This window comes from Gymnogyps californianus, chromosome 2 (genome assembly GCF_018139145.2).
Source record: "Gymnogyps californianus isolate 813 chromosome 2, ASM1813914v2, whole genome shotgun sequence".
Classification (NCBI taxonomy): domain Eukaryota; kingdom Metazoa; phylum Chordata; class Aves; order Accipitriformes; family Cathartidae; genus Gymnogyps; species Gymnogyps californianus.
Window position 1 is genome coordinate 94,052,873 of NC_059472.1, and position 17,962 is coordinate 94,070,834.

General features: G+C 40.1%; 1 protein-coding gene across 1 annotated transcript in view; it reads left to right on the forward strand.

Annotated features, from left to right (window-relative positions):
• Window positions 1–17,962, forward strand: part of FARS2 (phenylalanyl-tRNA synthetase 2, mitochondrial) — a 247,512-nt gene that overhangs the window by 150,922 nt on the left and 78,628 nt on the right. The window contains exon 8 of the mRNA XM_050892724.1: window positions 15,210–15,361. Within this exon, the coding sequence (XP_050748681.1) occupies window positions 15,210–15,361 (152 nt within the window). The remainder of the gene's footprint in view (window positions 1–15,209; window positions 15,362–17,962) is intronic.

Genomic DNA, 17,962 nt, shown 5'->3' on the forward strand with positions numbered 1-17,962 from the left:
TCCGTCATATGATATAGTAAACATATGCTCAGACACACATGCAATTTCACTGGAGCACAACTGGACCTATGTGCTCAGCCTTTCAAGGTAAAGAATTTTTCAAACACATTCAGTGCTTTCTTTCTCTGGCTATTCTTAGCTTTTTATTTCCCCAAGTAAAACCTGAGTGAGGATACTTACCACAGCTACTGGTTCTATAGACTGTCTGTCTCTTGTTTAAAAGAGAGGTTGTGTCTGACACTGTACAGAAGTGCAGATATGGGAAGGTGTTGAACAGTGTTACCTGTATTAGTGTGCTAGGAGCAGCAATATGGGAGTCAAAGGAGTACCCTGTCTTATCTTCCACCACATCTTTACCTTGGCTTTCATTCATCTTCATAGTCTTAGGATCTAAGGGTAATTCAGGTTGGAAGGGACCTCAGGAGATGTCTAGGCCCACACTAGTCCATCACTGGACTCCACATTTTGATTCTGGATTTGTGAAACAGTGTGCCGGAACCCAGGCCCATGACTAAGGCTGCACTGAGATGATACTACTGAAACTCTTGGTAAAAATAACCACTGATGGGGGATGTGGTTCCCAGCAATCCAGCTGCTACCCTTTGAGCTAATACTGATGATGCAGGTTTTCACGCATACCCTGTTTCCATCCCTCTGCCCACCCACTGCAATCTAGTCTTACTGATAGCCTCCCGTTAAACCTGGACAAATCGGCAATAGTTTAATTCCTTTCTGCTTGTACTTGGAAAAATGTCAATAGCCCTTTGTGCTTAGATTAGTTAGTAATATTTATCTTATGTAGTATCTCCATCTGTTGTCTGCTGGAGCACCAAAGGGCGAAGCAAATCCATGTCATCCATCTAGCAGTCGCCTTGATAGTAGTCAGATGTACAGAGAAGCCTATGATATTCATTAGCAAAAACATAGCTCTTTTCCTCTCCTTCCCCTATGTTCCTTGAAAATACTTTAAGTAATTCTAGGTTGTTTTCACAGTCTTAGAATATTTGAAGAGTCTCATGTTCATCTCTGTTAAGTTGTCACATGCCAAGATTTGGTCTTGCTGGTGGTGACTTGAGGCAAAATAGCTGGTTTGAGCTGTTCTTTCTGGATGTTATGACTTTTCTGCTTTGTACACAACTGTCCCAGTTGGAATTTGTTTAGAGGGGGTGGAGTATGTGTGTATATGTGTATATATGTACAAAGAGCAAAACACTTCATCCTTACTTTCAGTTTTCTATGCTAATACACAGTCAAATCACTAATAGAGTTTTTATGACATGGCAGGTAATTCTAAAACCTGGATGTAATTATGTGTTTCCTCAAATTCTCAGCTATGTCGAGGTCCAGGTCTTCACTAACAAATCTGGACTGTGCCACTGCGGTTTTTGGAAGCTTGTAATGTGAAATACCAGTATGTCCACCTGGAAGATGTCCTCTCTTTTGACTGCAGGTCCAGTCAGAGACAGCAGTTGAAACTTCTCTCCATTTGAAGGATTTTGGTGGTTTTGTGACTGCTCTGTACCACTTGTTCCCAGAGCCTTGGTTCTCACAGTATCAGGATGAGAAGCATAATTTTTTATTCTTTCCCATGTTCCCATGTGCTGTTCTGCTCTGCTGTTCCAGTTGTACCGCAGCAGCTACTTATGTGGCTACACTGTGAGGTGGATGAGGGACCCTTTTTCTCTGCAGTTCCTTAAAGCTGTATTAGTTCTCTGATCCACTTCTCAGTGTTGCCCCATGTCCTCAGCGCAACTGGGGAGACGGCACTTTTCTTTTTGGAGGCAGAATAAAACTAGAGTGACTAGGGAAAGATGGGAGGACTAAAACCTGTAAGGTGGCTTTGCCACTGGATAGTGTGCCACAACACTGTGGCCTGCATGCATAAGCAGCACAAGGGAAAGGTCATGGATCAGTGAGGGAAGTGAGCAGCCTGGGTGGAAAGAGGAGCCTCTGCTAGCTGGGAGTCTTCTACGTTGTCCTTCCATGTACCTTGGACGTCCAGAACCTCAGTCCTGGAGGAAAGAAGGAAGGAGTCCAGAAGTAATTGAAAGAAAAGTCAAGGACTAGAGAAGAAAAGATGGAGTAACTTGGATGAAGACATACAGCTGCTCTTGTTGAAAGCTTTTTGTCACTTAGATTCCAATGGTGGCATCCCAAGTGAAACACAACTGTGCAACGCTCGTGAGATCTAGTAGGCCACTGAGTCTGTAGATGTGTCCTCTGGATTTCAATTTGGGTTCTCCATATCTTCCCAAACAGGTGTTTGGCATGTCCTTCCATGCAATTAATGTAAAAATGCTTTCACACTAAGAAAAGCCTCTCACAAGTCTTCAAGAGTGATAACATTCACAGCGTATCCCATGAAAGGCTTTGGCACAAGCAAAAGAAAAAAAAATAGTATCTCAAGAATGTCCATCTCAGGTGTGCCTGAATTTAGAGCACATTGTTAGTTTAGAGGGTGATGGGTGAATATGTAGAGAATGTGGTATACCCAGCAGGTGTGTCATCAATACAAATGAAAGAGATGCCCAGCAAGTGGGAACAGGCCACCAGGGACTTCCTTCCAATTTGTTTTTAATCAAAAAGGAGCAACTGTAGCCTTGGCTGAATTTTTAGCTCATCCCAACATGACGTAAATAAAAAATGAATTTCCAGTTGCAAATGCTGCTGCAATGTACAGTTATTGTCAGTAGAATCATTTTGCTGCTGATGTCTTTTTTTTTTTTTGTAGGCAAAAGCCAATGCAACCCAGTCAAAGTACACCTGATACTATTTTAAATGATTACTTAGCAAAAAGTGCAATAAGCTTCAAAAAGCATGTGTTACTGTGGTTTGCTCTGATCTCTAAACCTCATATATTTGCAGTTTGGCTGGTTGAGACTCTTTAAAACAAATAGCTCACAAATGAGTAATTCTGCTGCTGAATATATCAACTGATCTTTATTGCATCCCAAAAGATGAAGTATATATATTATATACAAAGGTTATACAAAGTGCTTAAATAAGCCATGGAGCAACTTCCAGCAGTGATATATATATATATATATGCTGAAACCCACATTAAATTAATATTAGGTGAAGGAGTAAACCTGGAAATCTAAAATAACAATAGATTTTGTATTGGTTATGTGAAGCTATGAGAACCAGCTGCTGGTGGTTTCGGCAGGAATCCACAGATGTTCAGAGCTTTCAGTGTTACTGTCTACAAAAGTATGTAGCTAGTAAGGAGGGTAACCCTTACGCTTTTGCCAATATTTTTCCAATATTGGTTTAATTACAATGTGGTGAATAGAATTCTGGCTAGGAGGATGGTGCAGTAACTATCTTGACTTTAGTCTTTGGCCCTCACCTGAGAAGTGACTCAATTTCCCTACTCAATAATTCTGTTTTCCATGCTGTTTACAGTTGTAGTTGTCTTGTACCTCCTGCCTCAGCATGTCTTCTCCAATACTATCCTAGGGCAGAAAGTTCTTCAGGATGGGACTATTGTTTTGTGCTCTGTCTACCTAATGGGACCCTGGTTTCTGACTGGCAGTCCTAGGTAATTATCACAATCCGAGTATCTGCATGCCTACAGCAGGGTTAAATACATCTTTGTGAGTGTACATTATGCATTTGATGTAAGAATAAACTCCTATTTAAAATGCGCTTAAGCACTTATGCTATACAAGCGTTTGTCTTCAGACATACAAGTATGTTTTGGTATGCATACGCAACCACAGAAATATAAAGGACGGGGTGGGGGGAAAAAGAGATCTTGAAACCAGTAGGAAATACGCTCTAATTCTTTTTACCAGTTTTGGATAAAAGGATGGGTTTTGTCATAGATGAGTTTACTTGATAGCTGTTTTAACATTTGTGCCAATGTTTTACACGCAAAAGATACATCTTGCAAAGAGCTTTTGATAAAGTTGTCTCTGAAATCATGCCTAAACCCCTACAGTTATCATCTGCATCACGATTAGCTATTGCAGCTCAGCTGTAGAGTGTCCCTAGGAAATGAGCGCTGGGGAGAAAAGTCTGGGTGCATGTGTGCATATGTGTGAACAGGAGCACCTTTTCAAGTACATGGTGTTAATAAAAAACCCCTGATTTTCAGCTACCACTTCTCTGATCAGAATATGAATTAGGCTACAGAGAATAGTCAAACAACAGAAGGCATAGTTGGGAAGAACTGTATTATTCTTAACATACTCGTCCTCAATTTCCTTCATCTTGCTAGTGTGAGAGACACATGGACCATAGTAGTGACAGCCTAAACCAAAATGTGACAAGTAAGTAGTGCTTTGGGATGCGTATGCTGCAGAGGATTTGTTTTTGCAGTTTTCTAAAAATTAATAATGGGAAGAAATGGCCTCTTTTGAGGATTGCTTGCATCCTCCTGCTCCTGCACACATGTTAAATCCAGTTTGCATAACTATTCCCACATGTAAACTGTTCTACTAAATCAGCAATAGTGAACCCATTTTCTGATTCTTGTAAAATAAGGAAAGGCATTAAAGAAATACCTGTTCTGCACAAGGATTCTGCTTGTAGAGATTTAAATGTTCTTTACATTTTGTCATTGCATACTTAAACGCTTAGTGTACTTTTTGTGCTTGATCTGTTCTCAGCTTATGGCTTCTCTGTAGTTTTCTGCTTCTAAGTGTTGATACTCTTTAACAAGAGTATAGCTTTAGGAATGCTCAGGGTCTGCCTGAAAGGAAAAATTAAAGGCTTTTATCCCTTTTCTGAGTGTTGGACAAGTAAGTAGAGCCTTTCATTTCTGTTTCTTTCTAGCTTACCTACTGTTCTTTAAAGTTAGATACTGTTTTTAGCTTGCTACACTACCCTGGTGTTTTATTGTTGGTTTTGCACTTTGGAGGTTGGGATTTGTATGAATTTAGTATTTAAGGGGGGGAAAAAAGTGAAGTTGACTATTCTGGAAACTAAAGTACTGGATTTCACCAAGAGTCATTGCAACTTGGGCAGTTTCCCCAAGGGAAGAAGGAAACCCAGCTATTTTAGTGGCACTGGAAATCTTGAAGAATATTTCAAAACCACCAGTAATCTGCTCAGGTAAATTGCTATACATGGCAGTTGGGATCTTTTAATTTCCTAGGGAGCACAGATTTTTGTGATGCAGTATCTACAGTAGCATTTCCCAGACGATACAGATTAGCTCATAACTCTGAGAAGTGTAGAAAGATGAGGGCATTCCTTTGTAGCATAGCAATGTCCAGGGCATTATGTGAAGTTGTATGTGGCCAAGAAATACAAAGCATCATTACTGTTGTCTTGGAAATCTCTATGCTTTTTAGGAGGGAGAGAGGAAAAAAAAAATACACCTTGTTAGGCAGGAAGAAGGACTTTTTCAGGTGTTGCGTGTGCCTGTAAGACTTGTGATGCTAGTTTATTTTGGTGTAAGTCATATTCAGGTGTTCGGGAGATTCTGCTATTTAAACAATAACTCTGCAGAAAGGTGGATTTAATGAGCAGAAAAGGAAATTTAATCAACAGTGCTTTATATGAGATTTTTCATCTAAGCTGAAATAAAATATTGGGTGCAATTTTTTTCCATTGTTATGCTATGTATTCGGAAGAAATACATCTTCATATTGCTGTAGTCTCTTTCCAAATACTTGCATTCTTTATTTAGATATAAATCTTTTATATGAATTGTTGATGCGTGCAGTATTTTACCCCACTGAGCTATTCATCTCAGCATTATTATTAAGCATAATGAAAAAAACCATACAAACCAAACCATCAGAAAGGAGGAAACCTGACTTCTGAGCTTGGCAAACGTTGAATGCCTGCAGCAACCAATGCCTTCTGCAGGAATTGCAGGTGCTAAGCACTGCTGAAGAAGAAATTCTTAGTATCTGCCGAGAAGCTGGGTTTCTGCTGACTTATACCAGTTTATCACCTGTTCCTTGCAGGCATGGTAGATATTTTTTTAGAAAAGTGTAGGATTTGTACGTACAGTCTTTATTTGTTGACGGTTTGTTTTCTGAGGTCCGTGTCTTCTCTGCCCTTTTTACCCCTGCTACAAAAAACCTGGTGTCCTGGTTTCAGCTGGGACAGAGTTAACTCTCCTCTTCGTAGCTGGTACAGTGCTGTGTTTTGGATTTAGTGTGAGAATAATGTTGATAACACTCTGATGTTTTAGTTGTTGCTAAGTAGCGCTTATCTTAAGCCAAGGACTTTTCAGTTTCCCATGCTGTGCCAGCAAGCGAGTGTGCAAGAAGCTGGGAGGGAGCACAGCCTGGACAGCTGACCCAAACTAGCCAAAGGGATACTCCACACCATGGAACATCATGCCCAGTATATAAATGGGGGAGTTGGCCAGGAGGGGCAGATTGCTCTTCGGGCATTGGTCAGCGGGTCATGAGCAATTGCATTGTGCATCACTTGTCTTTTCTTGGGTGTTATTTCTTTTTTTGTTGTTGTTGTTGTATTCTTTTTCATTACAATTATTATTAGTTAGTAGTGTATTTTTATTTTTACTTTAGTTATTAAACTGTTCTTATCTCAACCCACGAGTTTCACTTTTTTCCCTGATCCTCCTCCCCATCCCACTGGGAGGGGAGGGGGGGAAGCGGCTGCATGGTGCTTGGCTTCTGACTGGGGTTAAACCACAACACCTGGTAAGAGTGATTCTGCCTGTGGGGTGGGAGATTTGGGAAGGAAGGATAGACAGAATATGGACAGCCTGTGCAAAAGGCAGTCCTAGGTGTTGATTATTAGGTTTGGTGTGAGAATCCACTTTACCATTTTGGTGATTCCAGATCCACTGGATTCATTCTCTGGGACACAAGCTTGCTCATTTTCTATAGATAACACCACAACATAATAAATAGATTGTTCCATCTGATCCCCTTTGTGTCACAACAGTTCTCTAGTAGGAACTGCTCAAATGGAAAAGTGATACCAGAAAAAGCATTTCTTTGCTTTTAGTTGTCTTGCAGTGATATATGTGTGTTTGAAATGGGAGAATAGTGCCCTGAAACCAGCTAGCTCAGTAGACCATCAGCTGGGATGCTGGGGAAGAAGCATGAGGAGAGCACATACTTTTCCACAAGTAGACCTATAGCTGCTATAGGAACATGTCAGGCTAATCTCTTCTGCACCCTAGTGCTTTCAAAAGGGGATTGTAAGAAGCTGAGAAGATGTGGGAGTGAGTAGTAGAGAGATCTCCCTTTGGTGGTTCTTCCTATGAGTCCTGTCTGTTCTATGGGAATGAGAAATTATTTTTGAGTAGTCAAGCACAGAGTAGAGTGTCCATCACTGGTATTTAGGAATCATATTTATTTTTTGCTGATTTTTATAATCAGATCACAAGTGGCAAGGCATATCCAGATAGCCAAGTGCATGGGTATCTGGAAATACTTCTGCTGTGTACACTGCAACACTGCAATAACCCTGCTTTTCATAGGGTTAGGTCAATCCTTTCTTTTTCTTTTTTTGTCTTTCCTGCACTCTTTCAATTCCTTACTAACCGTATAATAACCTTTTCAGTGGCAATAGAAGTGATTCTTTTGTATCTGGAAAGCATCTCAAAAGCCATGTGTTATTTTTCAGTTGTTTTACCATTTTTTAAAATACATATTTGCACTCAGTGAAGTGTATTGTGGCTTTAAACTTGGAGCATTGTCCATGACAAATTTAAATTAGCTTGACTTTAAAATAAAATGCTTGTAATTTAAAACAATGTTGTCTGTAAGAACACAGTGTCCCTTTCTAGTGGGACTGCAGAGTCTTAATAAGTAGCAGTACTTTTGGATGAACGTATTTAACGGCAAGCTTTCTACTTGCTCATTCTGCCACAGCACCAGTCCTCTTGTGCATTCTTCCCGGTGCTTGGAAAAGGTGGAGCAGCTTATCTAAAAAGTTTAATCTTTTCATTGGCTGTTACTCATCTTAATTTTTCAGTGTCATATTAGGTATCGACTTTCCTTTGTCAGGCGGGCTTCCCTATAATAAGCTGTAACTTTTAGCATGCAAGAAAGGTTATATTTGTTCGTGTGTGTGTGCACATGTGCATGCATTTGTGATGAGTCTATGGGGTTTTTTCTATTCAAAGGTGTTTCACTAGCATTGGAAAAGGTGACTAAATGAGATTATATGAAGAGCTACCTGGTGACCATTCAGGCAGAATATAAGCAATTAAACTCTTTCTTGTTTTGCACCTTCAGGGAACCTGTAATATGGCTCAAGAGATAAACTCTTACCTTCAACAAGACCCCATAGGGCTTAGCTTAGGTGGGAAGGGGACAGAGCTCGGATGGTGGTGTGCACCGCACAGCAGAGAGGGATCTGGTCCACAGATTTGGTGAGACACAAAGCTAGAGCTCCTGCTGAGGCTGCAGCTGCTTCATGCCACATTGAAGGCTGAGACTTAGCTAGAAAGTCAGTCTGTGCCCCATGGCACCTCCCTACTCAACCTAGGTCTAGAACGGGTGTTTCACCTTTAAGAAGAGTTTAATTTACTGTGTTTTTTGATAACGTTGTTTTCTTTCTTATATTTTCCTCAAGGTACTTCCTTTATTTCCATAATTCCATGATTGTGGTTCCCCAGGGATGAGGCAGGTAAAGGTAAAGAGAGTGCTTTGCCAAGATGAGGAACAGCAATGACTTGTGCTGTTTTAACTGTGCAGGCTGCTGCTGATAAACAAGCTGGTCTTTCTGACAAACATACGATTTTCTTCAAGGTGTTGATCTCTAGAGGGGAGTCTGACATCCCTTCCCCTTTTTCACCCCCATGAAGGGCTGTGAATTGCACTAGTTGGAGTGGAAACTGGGATATTATTTGATTGATTTGACCTGTGGGGGTGTGTTGGCAAGTCCGGTCAGCTGCAGTATTTGGAGGCAAATACTCCTTGTGGCAGGTGGTAGCTTTGCTGGGGTTCTTGTCTGAAACAAAAGAGCAGGGTCAGAACCAGGGCTCCCAAACTCAGCTTAGAAATCAAACATTTCCATCAACCATGATAAATTAAAACCTTTAGGAATGGAAAGGAACCAGGCTGGTTAGAAAGTAAAAAGGGAGAAAAATGGGGATGGCTGTGGGAATGTTTGGGCAATCCTTCCCCTTCCACTAGCCCTAGAGCCCCTAGAAGACTTGATTGCATAGTACTGCTGCCATGCCTAAGAGGAGTTGTATCTAAGGTGGTGTACACCCAGTTCTCTTCAGTAGCTCAATGTCTTTATGCTGTCCTTCATACTTGCTTTAAGATGAGAAATCACTGAACTAGAAAAAGAAAGGAGATTTGGTTTGGTAATATTGCATTACCAGAATGCCATGAAAGAAGCCATTTTCTTAGCGAGAAAAGACCTGTTATGCTATACCTAACCATCTAGCTCAAGTATGCTGTCTCCCATGATGGCAAACAGCAAGTGCTTGGAGAACAGCAGAACAGCAGAGCAAGTATGAAAACAGTGTGATCTTTCTCTACTTTTACTGATCCTGCTTAAAGACATGCAAGAGCTGCTGAACCAAAAATGCAGTTGGATCGCCCTGTTTAATAGTGACTAGAGGATCTGTCCACCATGAATTTCTTTAGTCCCTTTTGGTTCCATGTAACAGGTCCTTAGTTATGGTATGCACAGCGTGGAAAAAATGGACCCTTTAGTTCATTTGAAACCTGATGCCTCCCTTGCTCTCTCTCCTCTTTTCCCCTTGCTTCTGTGAGAAATAGTGAAGGGTGTTTCCCTTTCCACGTTGAATGAATTAATGGTTTGAAACCATTTGGGACACTCAAAGGCACTCAGATGATATTCAAACCAAGGATAGAACATTCTCACCCATGCACGAAGAAAACCTCCTCCACTCAAAATGGTCCATGTACAAGCAGAGTACCTGAAATCCAGGGAGCACATGATGTTCCCATGGAGACATGGTGTTCCCTGTACCTGTATGTGAGCTTGCAGAGGTGAAGAGCTCTGTTGGGGGAGCAGACTCCTGTCCAAAAAGGGCTGATCATACTTGTGTGTTCATTCCCTGAGAAGCTTGGAGCACCACTGGAGGCTAATGCCGTTCTGCTGTTCCCTGCAGGAGGACAGAGCAGTGCATCAATCCCAAACTGGTCCATTGGCTTTGGTTTTAAGAGCTTAATCTCAGAACATATCTGTATATCTGCTTATCAGACTTTATAGAAGTTCTCTGTTGAAATTTCTCCATTTCCTCCTTTGGATATGCGTGTGTGTGTTTACACATATATGTATATGTGTGTGTGTGTATACATGTATGAATATATAGAATTTACTATATATTACTAAGAAAAAAATTGATTTGGTGAAGGGAAAGGTAGAAAACTTATCATAATGGAATATTGTCACTGCGAATTTTAAGCCATGACAGCCAAGAAATTCAAAATTATGTTTCCTGCAGCAACCGTAATTTGTCTACGCTGGTCATAAATATGAAAGTGTAAATCTAGGAGCATACACACTAATACAGGAAACTTCATTATGTGCAAGGGGGCTAAGTTACAGTTATAAATTTGCAAATTTGAATTTCATGCCTGTTACGTGTTTAAATTTCCTATGATAACACTGAATTAATGTAGTTTCACCATGGAATATATTAAGAAAGGCTTAGCTATTGCAGAACTGTAGCTTTCATTTCGATGAGAATATGACGTTGCATTAAAACTGTATAGTGCATGTACATATTTCTCCAAAACATGGGTAATGCAGGACTGTTAAAGCTTGACAGCTGCGATGCTGCTAAGTCTCATATTTTTCTGACTTAGACTGGTGATGGCAGTAAAGCATGGCTGGCTTTTTAATAGTTTGGCTGCTGTGGAGTTGCTAATCCAGTTTTTGGTACGTGTCGTCATTAACCTTGCGTTTGTGGTGCCACTGTCAAAGTACAAGTACAGATTTTTCCTCAGCCATGTTTGTCGCTTGTTCATTTTGTCCCCCCACCTGCAGCTGACAGCAGGGAGGGAACCAAGTGAACAGCCACAGCACAAAACTTCTCCTGTCCCCTCGGCATGTTGCACTCACGGTAACTGCAACTGGGAAAACGTGGTTTGGGGTTTTTTTGACTAATGCCAAGTATTTGTGGAAAGTGCTGAGTTTCATCCTGTTTTTCAGGACTCTGGGCTAAAGACACTCTGTGGCCTTGCGTTGGCTTATTCACTGGCACTGGCTGTGCATTATCCCCAGCTGGTTTTCCTCCAGGGGTCGGGGTTTCTGCCATGTATTTTATTCTTTTCTCCTGTGCAGCTGTGAGGTATCTGGATCTAGGCTAGCTGATGATCCTTTGCCGTGTGCAGACGAACAGAGACTACTCTTACGGTGACCATTTGATTCCTGCTGCCAAGGTGTCCAGAGCTAGCGCCCTGGTGTGGCAATGTACACAGAGCCCAAGTATTTGCTATTTTATGCTGACAGATGAGTTCTGGTGGATCCTGTTGCTGCTTAAGACAGCTGTCCCCCAATGCCTCAAGCTGCTGCAATACTTCATCCAGTGTATATTAGCATAAACCACGGAGAGAGGCAATTTTCGGCTCTCTACAGCGGGCTGTGAACTGCAGTGGTGGAGGAACAGGCATGTGTGTGTTTATCAGCTGCTGCAGGGGCAGTAGTCTCAGGCAGAAAGGTAGAGCAGAGGGCTGGGGATGAGGAATGCCCTAAACTATCACAAACCCATGTAGAAGAGTCAGAGCCCTGAGTTTTCAGTGATGTACTCCTCAGGTACATCTAGGCATGGGCGAGGCAGGCTGGCAGAGCAGGGTACAGCACTGGTGTCCAGCTACTCATTTCTATACTAAAATGAGCATCCTGAGAGGGAAAAGCTTGCAGTTTTAGTAAGTACTTGGCTTATTTATTAACCAGAGAAGGAAGTGTGACTAATGGCTAGTAAATATGTATCATTGAGGGTAGATCATCATAAGCTTCCATTTTATTATTTAAAAAAATTATAGTAATTCAGAACTCCTAAATGCTTTCACCTTGGGTGATTGAAAAATGCAATGTCATTATTTGCAATATTCCCTACAGCGTGGGCTCAGTGGAGTCCTATAGATAGTGTAATTACTGGGAATGCACTCTTGTTTTCCGAGACTGTTGAAAAATGTCAAAGATAGTGCACTGCAGTGTTTGAAATGGAAAGTAAGCAGAACATTTAAAGTAGCACTGTGGTGACAAAGCTCTGATGGGACCAAAGAAGTGGTCCAGAGTTGTCTGTGCATTGGCAGTGCTGTTCGCCAGGCCTGGCCAGCGCCTCACAGCAGTGCTCTGCGGGTAGGATCAATTCTACCTTTTCCTAAACCTCTTTTCAGCTCCCCAAAAACCTAAGGGGGGTGGTCAGGCAGTGGAAGGAGGGACGGCGGGGCTTCCAGGCTTGGGCAGCGTGCTGGGAGTCAGCCAGCACACAGGCAGCAGAGCCAGCTAGTGTCCTGTTAGCTTCTCCAAGTGTTGTGCTGGAGCACACCTAAGTTGTGAAGAGGAAGTAGCTGGAAGTGGTGGCTGGAGGTAACAGTAGAGCAGAAAATGTAGTGGGAAAAACACATTGCTCTCAAGGGGAGCCTCTAATATGTCTGTAAATTCATGAAGAAACACTATTCTGGGCTGCCGTTTGCCTTGAACCTGGAAAGGGATCAAAGTCAATGGGCTTTAGACCACTCTGTTGTTAAAGGGCAGGAGAGTTTAGAAAGGAGGACAGTGATGGCAACGGGATCTGTTGGACCACAGTATGTGTTTGCTGGGGTGCCTGAATACAAACGTAGTAACTTCATTTTTACCTGTCAGTTGGAGACTCTTGTTCTATCCTGTTTACGTTTTAGTTGTAGCTAATAAACAATGATGTAGCTCATGCAGCTCTACAACAAACAGATCAATACATTTGAGAACTAGGAATTTTATCCTTATGCTAACTTTAGTGTTGATGTAATACTGCAATGATATTGACTGCTGGCAGGTGGTGAAGGGACAGTATAATATGGGATTATTGCCTTGCCTTTTACCATAAAAGATTTTTCTGCATTATGAGACTCTGAGAAAAGGTTAGTAGCTAATAATAAAAAAGTTATGCTTACTGTTTTAAGCATTTGTCCTTCCAGTCTTTAACACACACAAGCATACACACATGCATGCACAAACAAAATTACAACAATTCTGTATCTAGGCTAGTTACACCATGGATTGAGTCAAAGAAACAGTTTTCTTATAGACTTGATAATCCAGGAGGGCCAGACTCTATAGTTTATTACATCTTTGAGTAACTTTGCTCACATGGAATTTGATGACGCTGATAATGTAAGTCAGACTGTTCCAGGTACATTTGCAAGATCTGACCACACTGGGTCCTTGTGTACATCTCATTTTAAGTGGGAAAAAGAGTGCTGTTTTCATGTGCCTGACATAATCCTGCTTCTTTTGAAATTGAGAGGAAATACTCACTCACTACGAATTGTTGAGTACTCTACTCCTTTCAGGGTTTAGGATATTACTGACTGACTTGAACATGTAATTATTTTTCTTTAGTGTCCTTGTACCTGTGGAAATGAAAGTAGGCAGCTGCCCAAACAGAGTGGTCATGCTTAGGCTCGTGAGCCACATCTTCTGGTTGAATAATTGAATGTCCTGAAGCTGGGGTTCAGTGGGTTTTGGATTAGTCCCCAGCAAGCTTTGAAGTGTGTTCAGTAGGTTGCTGAAATATAGCAGTAGTAAATATAGTTGTAGATAGGGGTGAGGTGAGAATATAGGGGTCTACTGCAGGATTATAACTTTATTTACACTAACACATGTATCAGGTGGTTGACTGAGGCGTATCTCCAGCATTTGCAGCTGTGACTTTTGTATAGCAGAGAAGATGTTTACATTTTGTTCATTAGTGTTTTATCAAAAGCTCTTGTGTGATGGATTTATTGTGCAAGGTTTTTTTAATTTTGTGTACAGGATATGAATTCATTTGACAAGGTTATTCCTTTAACAAGTTGGATAATCATTTGTGATTCACAATTTTATTCACTGGGTTATTAATTTAAAACTTGCACTGTATTCCTTATCAGATATTTATTGACTAGTTTACACTGTACAGAACAGGATTTGAGTAAATCAGCATGCTGTAAATTTGCCTTTTTAACAGGTTTATTGCTTTAGCAGGTATTCACTTAGGATTTCGCTGCTCAATCATAAAACATTCGCAGGCATGGAATACATTTTTGAGTGAGATAATATACTATGTAGACCAAGTTGTATACATCAGCTGTCATATACATATAAGCAAAATAAGGAAAGATGTTTTCTCGTGCAGACCCCAACAATCTTGTGCAGAAGTACTTATTTCAACTGCAGTGTATTAATGGAAGGCAGGAGTAAGATATTGCATGACCTAGAGGGCATGAAAGAAGAGCATTACCATTTTCTTTTCTTCAAAGGGGGAAACATCTCAGCAAAGGCGAGATCTGAAACCCATTGACTCCAGGGAAGTTTCATCAAAACTGAAAAATTAATAATTGTCTTGTTTTGTTCTCTTTGTCTTCCTGTTTTTGCAAATAACAAGTTACACTGTTCTGACCACAAGATGAGGTCTTTCTGTCTGCAGCAAAGATACCCCTTTATGTTTAAGGGTCTGTTGTGGTACTTGTGGAATTAATAATGATGCTAACAGCAATACTTTTTTTGTTGTTGTAGATATTTGGATATCTATAAAAACCACTGGGAAGTGAACTGATCCCTCTTTTTAAGCCAAAGTGTGTTTCTTATTGTAACCTTTTAATAAGAAAGTGCCTATTGATAAGACTTTCTTAGAAATTGGACAGTACAAATAATAAACATATCATGCTATATAAGAATGATATAACATACATATAAATGTTATACATGAATGTGATAAGAATTTTTGAATCTGTAAAAAAATCTGAAAAATGCTTTTAAAAATTGCAATTTTATCCAGTGAATAATCATGTTTAAATGATCTCTTCCTTTTAAACAGCTGATTCAAAAGTGTATTCAGGCTTACAAATGCTGATTTTAGCAAACAAAGCAAGTTTTTTCTTCTGAATGAATGAATGAAAGTGTTTATGAGGGGATCTTTAAAAGACATTTCCTAGTATAAAATCTTGCATCTCAGTTGTTTACGAGGTCAGTTTGCACTTCAAAAAGCATTTCAGAAAGCTTCTAAAATGTGTGCTGTGTGTGTTATACAAGTGCAAAACAGTTTTGGTATATCTACCAAGTCCAGCCATTTATACAGGTATGTTTTTTAATTTTTTTAGCCACTCAGCAGATATCCACCTTTGATCAATGACATCTCCTTTTGGCTGCCTTCTGAGACATACTCTAAGAATGATTTCTATGATTTGGCTCGAACCATCGGTGGAGACCTGATAGAAAAGGTTGTCCTAGTGGATGAATTTACCCATCCAAAGTAAGTAAAACTTAGTTTTAACACATTTTTCTGTGGTCAGTATATAAATATTTTATAAATATTTTAGTTCTGTATACCAAGAAATTCTTGATTCTTACAGTGTTTGCACATTTCATTTTTTAGCTCCAAAATATTTTTACAAGACTTTCAAGAATAAATATTTTTACTTAAAGACATTATCTTATATTTCAATTTTGTACTAGTACTGAGCTTCTGGTATTCGGACTGCAACCCCAATGAGTTGTGCGCAGTTAATCACAGCAGCAGTGAACGACTGCCTTCCTCGATAATCTACTAGTGCGTGACACTCTTATCCATAACATGTCTGATATTCTAGTCCTGCTCTTCACTGAGTGACTGGTGTTTGTCTCCTTGTTCTTTTCCTTTCTTTTTCTAGTTCCTTTCTTTCCAACACTTATTTCTGCTGTTGAACAATATCTCAGGCTTCGGAATACCTTCTTATGGATATAGTAGCACTGACACGACCATTGGGTGCACAGGTTACTTGTCCAACTGATACTATCAGTTGTCTCAAAAACTGACAAGTATCAGCTATTACATATGCACTGTTTTTCAATTTGTTGTTTCCAAATAAAGAAGTAAATATGCTGCTCGCTACCCAACTTTCTAAAACTGGGTTTTAAAATAATTTCTCTTCTTTGAGACTTTTTTTTTGGTGCTGTAGAAAGGCAGGTAGTAAACCTAACTGCAGTGTTTTTTGAAGATGATAGGAAAATGCTCCATCTTGTGCTCCAACAGCTATAGATCTTTTTTTTTTCTTTCTACATCCAGGTATTTGACCCTATTGTTCTTTTGAATTTGATGTGTGTTGCAGATTGGATGGGTAGATTACTCTATGGCCTAGTTTTCATGGTGGTTCAGTGGATTAATATTTATTTGATTTTTTTTTTTTTTTCCTTTTTACCCTTTTGGCATGGTGTTATATGAGACTGTTTCTGCTGTGTGAAGAAACAGAAATGCCAATGGAATTTGTGTGGGCATCTGAAAGCTTTGAGTCTTTAATTCTTGAGTGATCTTCACATGCAAATCATGCAAAAGGATCTTAACCCTATACTCAAAATGGTGTGTCCAGCAGAGAAATAGAGGCTAGGATAAGATAATGAGTACTATTCGTTATAAAGAACAAGAAGACTGTATCTTACAGAGAAATTCGAAAGCAAGTTTGTTGCGGGTATGAATAACTTCTTATTGTCACTTGGACTGCACCATAGTATGAGTTAGTGCAAGTGCATAGACATTGAAGGGTGCTCACACAGATCCTGCTGAAAATATATTTAATTGTCTTCTGTCATGATGGTTCTGATACAGTACAATCAACATTTTTTGTAAAAATTGGGATGTTGGACCCATTTTTGGAACAGGTCCTTTCCATTCATTCATGCTGAATATTTATTGTATGTATAACACCTCTGTGTTCATTGCCACTTTTTGTCTACATTCTTCTGGTGATACCAAACATGCCATCATCTTTGTTGTTATGTCTTCTCTTGGGGGAAAATCCTGTGTGTAGTATAAGCAGCTCTTCCAAGGCTGAAGGTTTGAAGAAATCTTGTTCCCTGCTCCCTCAAACAGAGGCAGTATTATTCTGTGATTACTCTTGCAGCTTACTGGAGGAATCCACATACACTGGGAGGTCTCGTCAGCAGCACTGCATCAGTCATGGCTCATGCTTCCCTTCTTTACTGAGAATATTATCTTCCATACTAAGAGAGTAGTGAGGTAGGGACAGGATTCACTACTCTGGATTTCTACTGTATGTGTTTTCTCCTTTGATATGCTTTGACACATCCTGAACATATACCAGGGGTGACAGTTGTTCAGTACAAAATCATTTCTTCCTCTGCAAGGAATACACCTCTGGTTCCCTCTGTGACTTCTGCAAATAGATGGGAAGGATGACTGCTCGCTGAGAATTGTCACACAGATTTAGGACTTTCCTAGTATTGTTCTCTAAAGCTGTTAAACCCTCGCTCAGCAGACATCCAAATATGTTTTGACACTACAAGGAGGAAACATTTCTCACCTTCATGTCTGAAGAATTTGGGTGGTGACACTAATGGATTGTTGGTAAGTGATGTTGTAGTCCTGTTAGTTTGTGCAACTGCAACAACAATAAAAGAAATCTTTTAAAATGACCCATTAAAAAACAGTAATTCCAAGGAGATTATCTACGTCATTAAAAAAAGAATTATAGATAAAGACTATAACATAATGGTTACTTTGCCCTTTCTTCTTAGAACAGGGTGTATGCAGATATGTAACTTTTGCAGACCGATGACATAAGCCGTGTAAGTCATTTTGTCTGTTCTCTAAAGGCTTTGGAAGACTGACTTTTTGAAAAGAGTGTTCTGCTTAGTCTTAATTCCAAGATAATTGTCTTTTTACAGGAACGATACAGTGGCTTCTTTAATTCAGTGTTGCTGAAAAGCCTCTGGGCACAGAAATTAGCATAAGAGGTCCTCAGTGTTGCTATGGATCTGTATGTTACAGATCTAGATGCTTGTAATCATTATCTTGAATTTGTAGTGATTCTGGTGTGGAGGATGGGAGAAAAGTGTGTAGGATAGGGAAGCCTGCAGT